Consider the following 13,083-nt stretch of genomic DNA (forward strand, 5'->3'; position numbering starts at 1 on the left):
CTAGTTCCTACACTAACCTGAAGCCGGTGAAGCAACACGTCTCGATAGCTGTAGCGGCAAACGAGATCTGAGGTAACTCACGCCTAGCATTGTGGGATATAGGTGGAACCAACTCTCGAGCTTTTAGAGTCGGAGCCGAGGTCGGCTCCGAACCCATCCAGCAAGAATGAAGGCGAGATAGACAACTTAACATTCAAATGTTAAACATTTTGAACCTATCTTTGAGCTTAAAAATACCAATGCACCCACACTAAACTGATCCACTGGAAGAATTTTTAAGAAATCTGTGGACAATAACTCAAACAACAGCTGCATACTGAAATATACAATGGATTTTCATTGTATCAATAATATTATCAAGTGGAACTGGGCCATAATAACAGATAGCCCTTATCTTGTAGACATTTCGGGTGAAGCCCCGATTTTTGAATATAGGAAACCTAGAAATATTAGCAGCTTTGTAGAAGCCAAACCTAAACCACAGGAAAGGATCACGAAACAATGTGAAATAAACTGTTCATTTTGCACCTTTAAGGAGGAGACTCTTTTAGTTGTGTACAGAGCTGGTTGCAATGGATGTGATCAATGTTATGTGTGAAAGACTATTAATAAACTGAAACAAAGGATTTTGAGTCACCTATCTGATATCTGGTCTAAATGTAGAAACAATACCCTGGCCAAACACCTTCAACTCCACAGAAGACACTCTGGTTTTAAATTTCAAATACTTGCTCACACAGACCTCATTGAACTTGAAGGAACATCCCAAATACTTTAAAAAAACAAGAACTTATGTGGCAAATAAGGCAGAACTTTTTTTACAATGTTATCAAATAATATGTTTTGTTTTTAACCAAACAAAATGTAGTGTTATATATTATTTCATTTTTAATTTTAGTTGCTTTTCTCTCTTGACACACAAACTTGAAGAAGTTCTAACAGATGAAAGTGATCTATGTTAAAAATGTTTCTGAATGTTGATATAAAAGATTTCTGTGGAATTTTGAAGACTTATGTTAACTTTTTCTGTTTTGATACTACACAAATGCCTTTATGAAGTTTTAGCAATTATTAATGCGTAACTTTCAGATTAACTTTTAGTTTAGTTCAACAAATCATGAATTCACAGAGCCTGAAGTAAGGCAGTACTGTGTCGAATATCACGCGAGTGTATGGGAGAAGGTGTATTTAGCAAGTAAACATGCTAATTGTCTTTTACAACACAGCTACCCTAGTAAGCCGCTCCCATGCTTTTAAACAGGTATATAAACGGAATGGTAAATTTCTGAACTTTATTCTGTTTTTTTTTTTTTTCAACTACTATTTGGATCACTTGTTTGTGTGTTTTTAATAAAAGAGATTCCACTTGAACCAGCTTGTGCTTCCCTACTTTCATCAGTGGATTTATACTTTGGAATTTTTTTAAAGAAAGTATTTATACCACCTGTTATAAGTTTGGATATTCACAGTATAGTTTTTATTAGGTGCCCGAACTCTAGGGAATCTTAGAGCTTCCACAAAGAGAAGTTTCCTCATTTTTTTTTTTTTAGTTAATTTTTTACAAGCACATTAAGTTTTTTCAGATTCTGAACGTATAATAAGCCTTTACATAACAAGGGTTTTATACAATAAAGAAATACTGTAACTTTTAATTCAAGCAACTCCTAAATCAAAACTACATATTGGCTAGGTTTTTACATGCATACATTATGCTGCTCTAGAATGTGAAACACTGGCTCACAAACTGTTAAAAAAATGTTAACGTGTTACACTTAGTACTGCTAAAATTCATTCTAGAGAATCCATAAGTATCATGTTCCCTAGATGATACATACCTGCTATGCACATTTGGTCCTACAGCATTACACTTCAGTTCCCATATCATTACTCTGCCATCACTAACCACAATGGCTACTGAGTTTTCATTAACAGGACAACATGCCATACTAAAAGGGCGAACAGTTTTCGTGACTCTTATGGCATCACACTGGCAGCGCAAGTCATATGTCAACTCCTGAACTGACTGATCAGGATCTGATACTGAAATTACAATAAAAAGTAACATTAAGAACTCAGAGAAAAGAGACAGAATCTAAAAATAAATACAATAAATCAAAGCTGGTACCAGATCTTCAGTGAAAATATGTCACAATAAAATTCTATAAATTATAAAATTAAAATATAAACAAGAAATAACAAATCTTGCATTAAATATTTACAGAAAATAGCCATAAGGACAAAGTTATCATCAAAGCAAAGAAGCTGAATGCCGTTTTGCAAATGGATATATATTGAAAAAGGTCTTATGCACCACTGTGCAGTTCCTAACAGTATTTATGTAAAGGACCATAGCAGTTTATACAATGCAAACATTAACAGAAAAAATGGTCTAAATGTGTTGTGCTTCTGTATTAAAGCAGGTAACTAAGGAGTCTTTAAGTAAAATTTTCATAACCTCCAAATTCTCTATTTTGTAGCACAGCATTCGCCACATTTTTTGTCCTATTAGAGTCTGTCCTTCCTCAATTTAGTTTACAAAGCGCTAAGAATAATATATATGCTTGAAATATTTCTATTTCTTTGTAAATAACATATTACCATACCATGCTATGGTCTTCCAGATAGATATCATAACAGAAAAATAGATTCTAAATGTAGTGCTATCAAGCAACATATTTTTGTATGTGCAATTGACAGATTAGGTCTACAGTTAAGACTTAATCATACACCAAGGCTTAGAAATCACTTTAAGAGGCACTGTTACAGAGGTACACTCCACAATACACCGAATGAGAGGTTTATTTGTTTAACAAGCTCAAAACACCTACTGGGCCAACAAGGAGGCTGCAGCCCAATAAACTAAATGTATGCATTGTATTTCACATGAAACATTACAGTATGCAAATTTTCATATGTAAAAATAATCAAAAATAAAGATGATAATGAGTCACAAAGTGATCCTTCCTCAGAGTGTTTTTATTTATCCTGATAAGTCTTCTCTTAAAACTTCAATGTTCCAATAGTACATCACTTTTTTTGGGAATTAAAAGCAATAAATAATCAAAAACTGGCATTTAATGACAGAAAACATGCCCATGGACTTCAATATTTCAGAATAATTAAGTGATGGCACTTCTTTATTTTCTTGTTACCAAGTCATTGTACTGATACTCTTATGAGGTTAATTAGCTAGGCAATAATAAAACTGATAGTGAAACTCTGAGAAAGGCCACAAGAAGGATTTGTATAAAGGTAAGACAGCAGGAGAGACTTCCAATACGCTGTCTCCCTAACATGATCCCGAGAAGCTCCTCAGAGGTGAGATTCTAAATAGTGGGTTTTTGATATAGTGTATCTGCAGAACTGACTGAAAAACAATCCGTAAATTAAGAGAGGCCGTATGATAAATAAGCATCAGATAAGACATTGCTTGCAAAGGAAATAAAATCTAAAAAAATAGAGACAGTGAGAATGGTTCTGGTAAAGGAACAGACTCTTTCATTGAACGCTATTTTGAACAGGTTGAAATAAATTAAACCCTTCAAGAAAACTTGATAGAACAAGAAAAAAAAGGCCAGACACTGAACAGGCATTAAACGATCCTTCTGCAACCATACAGATGCTGATTGATGATAAAGTGCAGCTAAGGGCAAGGGATGAGGAAGAGGAAGCACACTTGGACTGTTTGGAAGAAAAAAACAGATGATTTGGAGACTATATCAAGATAGAAAATCATAAAAAAATATGTAGGCACCAAGAAAACTATACGACAGAACAGTATACTCTGAATATGCTAGAACTACCGAGCAGCTGCAATGAAAATAAAGTGGAGCTGAGCACATCATACTGTTTGGAGGTCTAGCAGACAACTGAGCAATATACCTAGAACAGTGACAGCCACATTTCTAGACATATGAAATAAAGGAAAGGATATTGCAACAGATATGCAAATCAGGGATAAAAATTCTTGCTACAGAAAAGCGAGTGATTGTGGACCAAGACTTCTCATGAGAGACCAAAAAGAGACAGCGTGGCCTTTACACCAGGACACAAAAACACAGTGCATAGATCCCAGTGGTTAGCTGACAGAAACTGCAACAGTGTTTCAGTGGCAACCACAGGAATGACAAATATCAATGCTCTGAGAGACTTGCGCAGTTTTCAGACCATAGAGGTTTAACAAGATACTACAGGATGTTACAAAATATGGGCCCAAGTGGCAGCTCAACCTCCAAGATGTGCGAGTTATCACAAGAAGGAAAACTGGAATAAAAGGAGCAATGTGAAATAGCAAGTGTGACGATGTGAGGTATTACCAGCTCTGCCAGAGGTAGGGCAGTGGACGTGTATCATATCCCAGCACAGCTGGCTGGAATCTAGTAAAGAATTATATATTATTTGAATATCAAACTGATTTTTACAGGTGCTTGTGTTAAAAATGTATCAACAGTGTGTCCTGCTGGATAGAGGAAGAAATGTGCATGTATTACAGTAACTGAATTAAATGCAGATATTTTAACAGAGGATACTGGATGAGAAAACGTTAATCTCAATCCACCTGACTTTGAAAAATAAGAAATTAAATTACTTAATTTAGGCAATAAAGATTGTATCTTACAGTTCTCAATGCAGCCAGAAGCAAAATGTCTGTACTAGGAAGCTTCCTGCATTGTTAATGGGGTGAACTAATTGCTACTTTGGAAGGGTGAAGGTTTGAAAAATCAAAAGATAATCTCCCACAGGAAACTATTTTATTAAGTGACCTAAACACTGACTGGCTAGCCTGTAACTCTAAAAACCCCACTAACCACATAAACTTGTATGGATTTTCTCAACTCATTCAAGAACCAACAAGAGTAGACAAAAAAATCCCATAAGGAATCTATACTAGATTGGACATTAGTAAATTACCCTGAACATAATTAACAAGTAGGTAGTCTAGTTGACAGACTTAGTGACCATCTCCCTACTTTCCTCCTACGAAAACGTACTAACTTACCCACACCTACAGTCTATAGACAAGTCAGAAACAATTGCAATGTTAACCATCTAGAACGCAACACTATATTAAAAAATGTAACTGGGAACCACTACAAAGCCTTGACCTAGACCAAGCAGTGGACTATTTTAATAGTACTCTTATCAACATTCTTGATTCAGTTGCCCCAGTAAGAAAAATTAGAGCTAAGCAACACTATGCTACTTGGCTTACTAAATCCACTAGAGCCCTATTAAAAAGCAGAGACAAGGCATGGAAAACCTGGAAGAAAGATAACACTAGTCTATCCAATCAAAACTATCAACACCTTAGGAATCAGGTCAAAAAATAAACAAAGCTTGATAAACAAAACTACTTTCAGGATATACAAAATAAACACTCCAATAACCCCCAAAAGTCCTGGCATGCAATAAACTCCCTACTAAAATCTGGTAATACCTCCACACCAGCTCCCACCTCCACAAAAACAGATAGCGATATAGCCTCCCAATTTAATCACCACTTTACTGAATCCTTTAAATCACCATTAACTCAACTTTCCAGAAATAGCTACTCATCCATACCAACAACTCCTAACAGCTCACCTCCCTTTACATTCTCTCCTGTCCCAACCTCAACAATAAAAAAACCTTGTAAAACTTAAACCCATTACTCTTGCAGCAGATGGTATATCTGCTCATTTCCTGAAAATGGCTGCTGACTCTCTAGCCTACCCAGTCTCAATCTTAATCAACCATACAGGAATTCCACATCCCTCAACTATGGAAAATCTCTTACATTACTGCCCTTCATAAGCGTGGGGATTCCTATGATTTCTCTAACTATCGCCCCATAACCATTCTGTCTCCTTTCTCAAAGATACTTGAGAAATGCATACACTCTCAGGTCATGCATTTCCTAGACTCTAACAATCTCTTCTCCTCTACACAACATGGTTTCTGCCCACACCAGAGCACAACTGCAGCCCTTCTCTCTTTCACAAACCTGGTTAACCAACATAGAAATAACAACAGATTTGTATCTGCTATATTCCTGGACCTCTCCAAAGCGTTTGACATGGTTTCCCACTCCATTCTAATAGATACTCTTACCTCTCTATCCTTTGCCCCTAACACTTTTGCATGGTCTGAAAACTATCTATCAGACTGACAACAAGCTGTCCAGTGGCAAGGAGTTGTATCATCTTTACTCCCAACTACCACTGGTGTACCTCAAGGTTCCATACTCGGTCCACTCCTCTTTTCTATCTTTACCAATAATCTACATACATCTGCCCTACAGGCTTCACTCATACAGTATGCAGACGATTCTACCCTGATCTGCTCCGCCCAGAGTCTCACCATCCTACAGCATCTCACCCAGGAATATTTTACCTCAGTAGAAAGTTGGATCACAGATATTCAACTTATCTTAAATCCCAACAAAACAAAACAACTTCTATTTACCCCAAACAAATCAAAAAAACACTCCACTCTCCTTCTCTATCTCCTCCAATAATGGAACTGTCGTTTCACCCTCTCTCCACACCAAGCTGCTTGGCGTCGAATAGATAACCTACAATTTGACATCCATCTCTCTCAAACTATTAAAAAGGTACACAAAAAATGGGGTCCCTATGCAGACAAAAAGGCATTCTATCAGATCAAGCTCGGGTCACCCTAGCTCAAACCCACCTTCTTTCCACACTCACTTATTCAACACCTATTCTCACCTATGTTAGAAAATCTGACCTGGAGAAACTTGAGTTGTGTTATAACAAAATCGCCAAGTTTGCAAAAAATTCCCTCTTTAGAACACACCATTGTATACCTCTTAGGCAACTTCAGTGGCTTCAGCTTCCACAGTTATTAACCTACCACCAACTAGTCATAGCTTATAACAACCTAAAATATCCTGAAAAAACTCCAGCCCTTAGGGAACTACTAACTACATTCCAAATCGACCACTCCGCTCTGCCAACAAATCACTCCTCTCTATCTCCACAGCCAACAACACAGCAGGTAAAGCTCTATTTTCTCACAGTATAGCAAAAAGTTGGAATAATCTCCGTCCCTTGGTGACTTCTGCACCTAATACCAAACAATTCAAAAACTCCCTTACAGCTCATCTTATTAGCTCTTGGCTATGTCCATGTGTTACTTAATCCTAGTGTATGCTACCACCATCTTTCTCTCTTCTCTCCAATTATCAGACCTTCAGTAAAAATGGAAGTAACAAATGGTATCCCTTGACATTTGGAAATGTTGTTGTGATCTCCGTCTGTATATTTTGATGACTAACTTAATGTTCACTTGCATAAATTGCTGATATGATCTTTCTTTGTGGACTGTTCTATTATGCACAAAATACTGCTAAATAAAAAAGTCTTTACTTTACATTATGTATTATTATCATTGTCTGTTGTATTAATTAAGTGGAGCTTTTCTCCCCGAGCCTCCGCTGTAAATGGACCTTGTCCAGTCAGACCATCTCAGTAAAGAAATGTAAAATAAATAAATAAATAAAATAAAATGTTTTATGACTTCCAGGTGCTGCAACAAATCTTAGCAAAGCTCTCTGTTATGTGTATTATTGACATGTGCTAAGCTCTGACAGCTTCTAGCCAAGGCGGGAAGCATGGGAACCAGAAATCAGATGACCAGATGAATATAATGTCATTCTGTAATCCATCACTAAAAATCACTCTGTTTTTGTAACTTGACAAAGCAGGATCTCTTACCCACTTCATCTTGCCTTCTCTAGTAAGTAAACAAGGAATAACAATTCTTTAGATTAATCAGGAAAATATAGTGAGATTAGTTAAGTATTGTTTTTTCTTTAACTGTGTGAACCTGTCCACCTGTGATATTTTTAATATTTCCTGTGAATGAAACTCTGGTGTTTATTGTAAACAGATATTTAGTATTTTCATGTTCTTTTATTATTTATTATTAAATATATTTAAACTTTTTATTGTGGCTGGTCCTTTAGAGAATACTTCAGCCTTTGAGAGTACTTGTATCTATTGGTGACACTGTAGCTACTCCTGAAAGCCTAGCTGCTTGGTCAATATTACCATTTGTATTAATATTAATTTCACTCAGTACAACTGGATACTTTTGCAACAGCCTTATAGTAGCTGGTTTTGCGGTGTCTGGTGACAGTGCAACTACCTTATATTCTGGGCAGAAGGGGGGCATCACTAGTAAATCTCTACTAGCCTTTCCCAGCCAGGTGTGTGTGTGTGTGTGTGTGTGTGTGTGTGTGTGTGTGTGTGTGTGTGTGTGTGTGTGTGTGTGTGTGTGTGTGTCTGTCTGTCTGTCTGTCTGTGAAAATCAAATCTCAAAGTGTGTGTGTCAGCTACTTGGAGCAGGGGCACAAAGCACTGGTATCACAGAGACAGTGCTGGAGGACTTGGCTTGGACACTTGGCTGAGGACTCAGCCTTACAGCTGTGCCAGTGGGGGTCTTATTAGGGATGTGGAAAAAGGGGGAAACCCAGACCCCGGACTGAGTGTGTTCCCTATGTGCTCTTAAGGGAAATTCTGCTTGATGCAGAGAGCTACATCTGGAAATACTGGGTGTATCTATTTTTGTTCCAAGTGAATGTCCCTCTCCAGTGCCAGTGGTGAGGATTCAGGCTCTTGATTACAGGCCTAGAGTGGGGAAAGTCACAGCAGGTATGACTTTTTATATTTGCTGTAAGGTATTTAACACCTCCAGTCATTCTTTTAACTCCACTGGAAATTAAAGTACTCAGCAATAGCTGGCTTTGTGTACCTGCCACCAAGGCTGATACTAAAGAGATGCTGAAGTGCCTGCAAGAGTTTACAAGAGAAATCAATATGAAATGTTTAATCAATGTTTCGATTAGTAATACCAAAAGTTTTGAACAACTAGGTTTGTATAATTAACCACTCAAAACACAATTAGAGGTCTTTTGAAGATCACAGAAAGAGATTTATATGAACTTCTGCACAGAAAACCTAGCCGAAGGTATTATATTTATGCAGAGAATAAATGTCGCACTTTACAAGTTTGAAAAAAGTACAGTTGTGCAAATTGAATTTACCACAACAGGAGACGTCTGAGTGATAGTGATAACTGCTGCAGTAGCCTTCACTATATGGGGTTATAATCCTGCCAAGGATATAAAAGCCAGCCAGCTTCCAAAGTTTCATGGCACCTTCCATGCAACCAAACTGTCAGCAGCTCAAGCGCAGCTGACTGAAAGACAAGTTTGGGTGAAAAGCCCTTTAGAGTTTTCCTGCCAACAGAGAGAGGGAGGCTGAGCCCTGAAAGGTCAATATTAGAAACAACAAAAAATAAATGTCTACACCCCAGCATAAAAAACACACCAAAAACAAGGGGGATGGAGGGAGGGAGCTGCTACTGCCACAGTGGTCATCCAAACTTTTATTGTTATAAAACGTTCAACTGAAGCAACTGTACAATGGTCATCATATTGTTCACTGCTGCAGTAGCCTTAGCTATATGGGTAGATTACCTTAGCTAACTGCATTTGGAAGGTGGAAGTAGAGGAGCCCATAATTCCCAGGAAAATAGTTCTGACAAAGCTTAATCTGGACCTACAGAAGGAATTAAGCTTATAGTGTTTAGTAAAGGTATGTACAGAGGCCAAGTAGCAGCTTCTAGAATATTTCTAGATTTTAACCCTTTCCAAAAAGCCAAAGATGAAGCCAAGGTCCTGGCACAGTGGAACTTTGCCTTGCCTGGAGTAGTTTTGTTATGGTAACTAAAACAAATGATAATAGCCTTAGAAAACCATTTGGAAATAATCTGTTTTGACACAGACTAACACTTCTCCTTAACTTCACAAGAAATAAATAACTGATCTAAAGATCTGAAAGACTTAGTTCTGTCACGATAGTACCCGAGTATTCTGCGAACATACAAGGATGGAGTATCCTTTCTCCCTCATTTTTAGGTATAGGAAACAAAATGGAGAGATGGATAGCTTGGCTTAAAGTAAACTCAGATACCACTATAGTCATATGTTTGGGTTGACCTCTTACAGAGTTCAGAGCAATCAGTAAAACTGTTTTCCATGTTACAAACCTCATGTCAGCCAGATTACCTGATTAAAATGGACCAAGTATTAGCTTTTCTAGAAATAAAAAATTAAGATCCCAAGTAGGGGACACTGGTTTTCTTGAAGGCCTGTAATGCAAAACTCCTTTCAAGAACACTTTGACAAGACTGCACTGAAAGAGGAGGACGCGTGGGCAAGCTTACTGACAAAGCCGATAAATGAACTTTGACATAGGAGTAAGAAAGTCCACAGGATAGTAACTCACATGGATACTGTAAGCAACTAGCCTGAATGGATGCTTGTTATACTGTCAGAACCAACAAGAAAACCTTTTGCATTTTCTACCATATGATTTTCTAGTAGCAGGCTTTCTTGCCTCTATTAGTACCTGCTACACATCCTCAGTAAACAAACACCTAAGAGAAGTTAAGAACGTATCACCTAGGTAGTCAATTGAAGATTACTGATGGGGTGTATCAAACACCCCTGTTCTTATCTGAGTGTACAACATTAACAGAATGATTTGGAAACATGAGTCCTCTTCCTCATAAAACAAACTTCATCCCTATCCATTTTCAAGTGCAACTTACATCTACGGATGGGAATTAGAAGTTACATATCTACCATAACGTTCCATGTTAGTTGTCTTCTCTCGCCTTCTTTCTTGCTGGATGGGTTCGGAGCCGATCCTCGGCTCCGACTCGGCACTTGCTAAGCTCGAGAGCTAATTTTACCAGCTCGAGGCAACCCTATATCCCATGATGCAAGGCGTGACTACCTCAGATCTCGTTTGGTAGCTATGAAAAAACCCTGCCAGAAAAACTTCTTCCCATAAAGGAAGAAGAGAAACTAAATGTGGAAAGAAACAAGGCCAATAAACACCAAGAGTAGTGACACTTCCTACTGGGAGCCCATGAAAAGAGTGAACCATACCCAGAAAGGAGTACAACTTCAAGGTCTGTCCAGGCTAGGGGGAAGGAGGGAGGGACGCAAGAAAGAAGGCGAGAGAAGACAACTAACATGGAACGTTATGGTAGGTACATAACTTCTAAATGTTAAGTTGTCAAACTCGCCTTCATTCTTGCTGGATGGGACCGCGTCCCTAGCACCTCTATCCTGGGTAGCTCAATGGAACAGACTCTTGAGAACTGTGGAACCAAACCTAGCCCTGTCCCTGGAGGCCAAGTCCAATTTGTAATGAGAAACAAAGGTGTGAGGAGTGGCCCAAGTGGCTGCCGCACAAATGGTGTCAATAGGTAGCCTATCCTGAAAAGCTGTGGAAGTGGCTAGGCTCCTGGTAGAATGTGCTTTTGGATTTGAGGGCAGTTGCTTGCCCCTAAGAAGATAAACATAAGAAATGATAGAAGACAGCCATCTGGATAAGGTCACTTTGGAGACCGGAAGACCTTTCCTGTTTTCTGCATAAGAAAGAAACAGTTGATCAGATTTCCTGAATTGTTTAGTTCTGTCCAAGTAATACCCGAGTTGACGATGGACATCCAAACAATGAAGTTTTTGTTCAGCTTTGTTAGAATAATTAGGGAAAAAAATGGCAAATCAATAGACTGGTTGATATTCGTCTGGGAAGCAACCTTGGGCAAAAAAGATGGATTAGTTCTTAAAGATACCCTATCTTTGTGGAAAACCAAGTATGGGGAACGGACACAGAGAGCCTGAAGTTCAGACACCCTTCTGGCTGAAGTAACAGCAACCAGAAAAATTGTCTTCCAGGAAAGAAGTTTTAATGAGCATGTAGCAGCCGGTTCAAAGGGGGGTAGTATCAAGGATGCCAGCATTAAATTCAAATCCCATTGCGGAGGGGGATCTTTGATAGGAGGTTTTAGGAGAAATATCCCTCTCAGAAAGGCTTTGCAAAGCTTGTGAGACATAATGTTTTGATCCACTAAGCCAACATGAAAATTTGAGATTGCTGCCAATTGAACTTTCACTGTAGAGGGAGAAGAACCAGATTGAAAAATCTCAGCTAAGAATTCCAAGACTGAATGCACTGGAGCAGTATAGGGATCTATGTCTCTAGACTTTGCCCAGAAGGAGAAACGTTGCCATTTACTAGCATAAATCCTTCTGGTAGAGGACTTTAGAGAAGCTACTATGATCTCTCTAACAGGGTCAGAGATCATAGGAAGCCTGGCTAAGGAAGGAAGTGGAGCACCCAAGCAGTGAGGTTGAGGGAAGGAACGGACCGGTGCAGTTGACCCGAATGGTGGGTCAGAAGATCTGGAACTGGGTCCAGATGCCAAGGCTGCACCAAGAGATGACAATGCAGGGACGGAAACCAAATTTGTCGAGGCCAGAAAGGGGCAATGAGAATCAACTTGGCCCTCAATACGGTAGCTTTCTGAATTACTTGAGGTATCAGTGGGAATGGAGGAAAGGCATAAAGAAGTCCCCGGGGCCAATCCTGGGTTAGAGCGTCTCTCGGGGGATGGCCTGGTAGAGGAAAGAGGGTGAAGAAGTCTGGGCATTTGCTGTTTTGGGGTGTAGCAAAAAGGTCGCAGCAAGGGACACCCCACTTCTGAAAAATCTCGTCCACTACCGATTGTTTGAGAGACCACTCGTGTGGCATGAAAATAGCTCTGCTCAGCCTGTCCGCTAAGAAGTTGGACTTCCCGGGGATATGCGTTGCTATCAGAAACCGATGAGAGGAGATTGCCCATTGCCAAAGTCTGAGAACTTCTTGACACAGTGGATAGGACCTGGTCCCGCCCTGCTTGTTGATATACCAGACTATGGACATGTTGTCCGTCTGAACTGCAATAGTCCCTAAAGGAAGAAAGTCACTGAGGGCTTGCAACGTTAAAAGCACTGCTCTCATCTCTAGGACATTTATGTGCAGATGGTATTCTATGGGTTGCCAAGTCCCATGGACCATCCTGCCCTGATAATGCCCCCCCCACCCGATCAGAGAGGCATCCGAAGTGACTGTGGCAACCAAGACTGGGGGAACAAACAGTCGGCCCTGATGGAGTTGCGGTGAAGACATCCACCAGGTTAGATGACTCTTGCACGATTGAGTCACGAATATCTCGTGT

At 39.2% G+C, this 13,083-nt stretch overlaps 1 protein-coding gene across 1 annotated transcript in view; it reads right to left on the bottom strand.

The window, feature by feature from the left end:
- WDR11 (WD repeat domain 11) overlaps positions 1-13,083 on the bottom strand; it is a 2,002,440-nt gene that overhangs the window by 1,152,382 nt on the left and 836,975 nt on the right. Inside the window, exon 8 of the mRNA XM_044056072.1 lies at positions 1,836-2,040. Coding sequence (XP_043912007.1) covers positions 1,836-2,040 — 205 coding nt within the window. The remainder of the gene's footprint in view (positions 1-1,835; positions 2,041-13,083) is intronic.

The sequence above is a fragment of the Protopterus annectens genome, chromosome 14.part0, assembly GCF_019279795.1.
Source record: "Protopterus annectens isolate FY-2018-M chromosome 14.part0, PAN1.0, whole genome shotgun sequence".
NCBI lineage: Eukaryota > Metazoa > Chordata > Ceratodontiformes > Protopteridae > Protopterus > Protopterus annectens.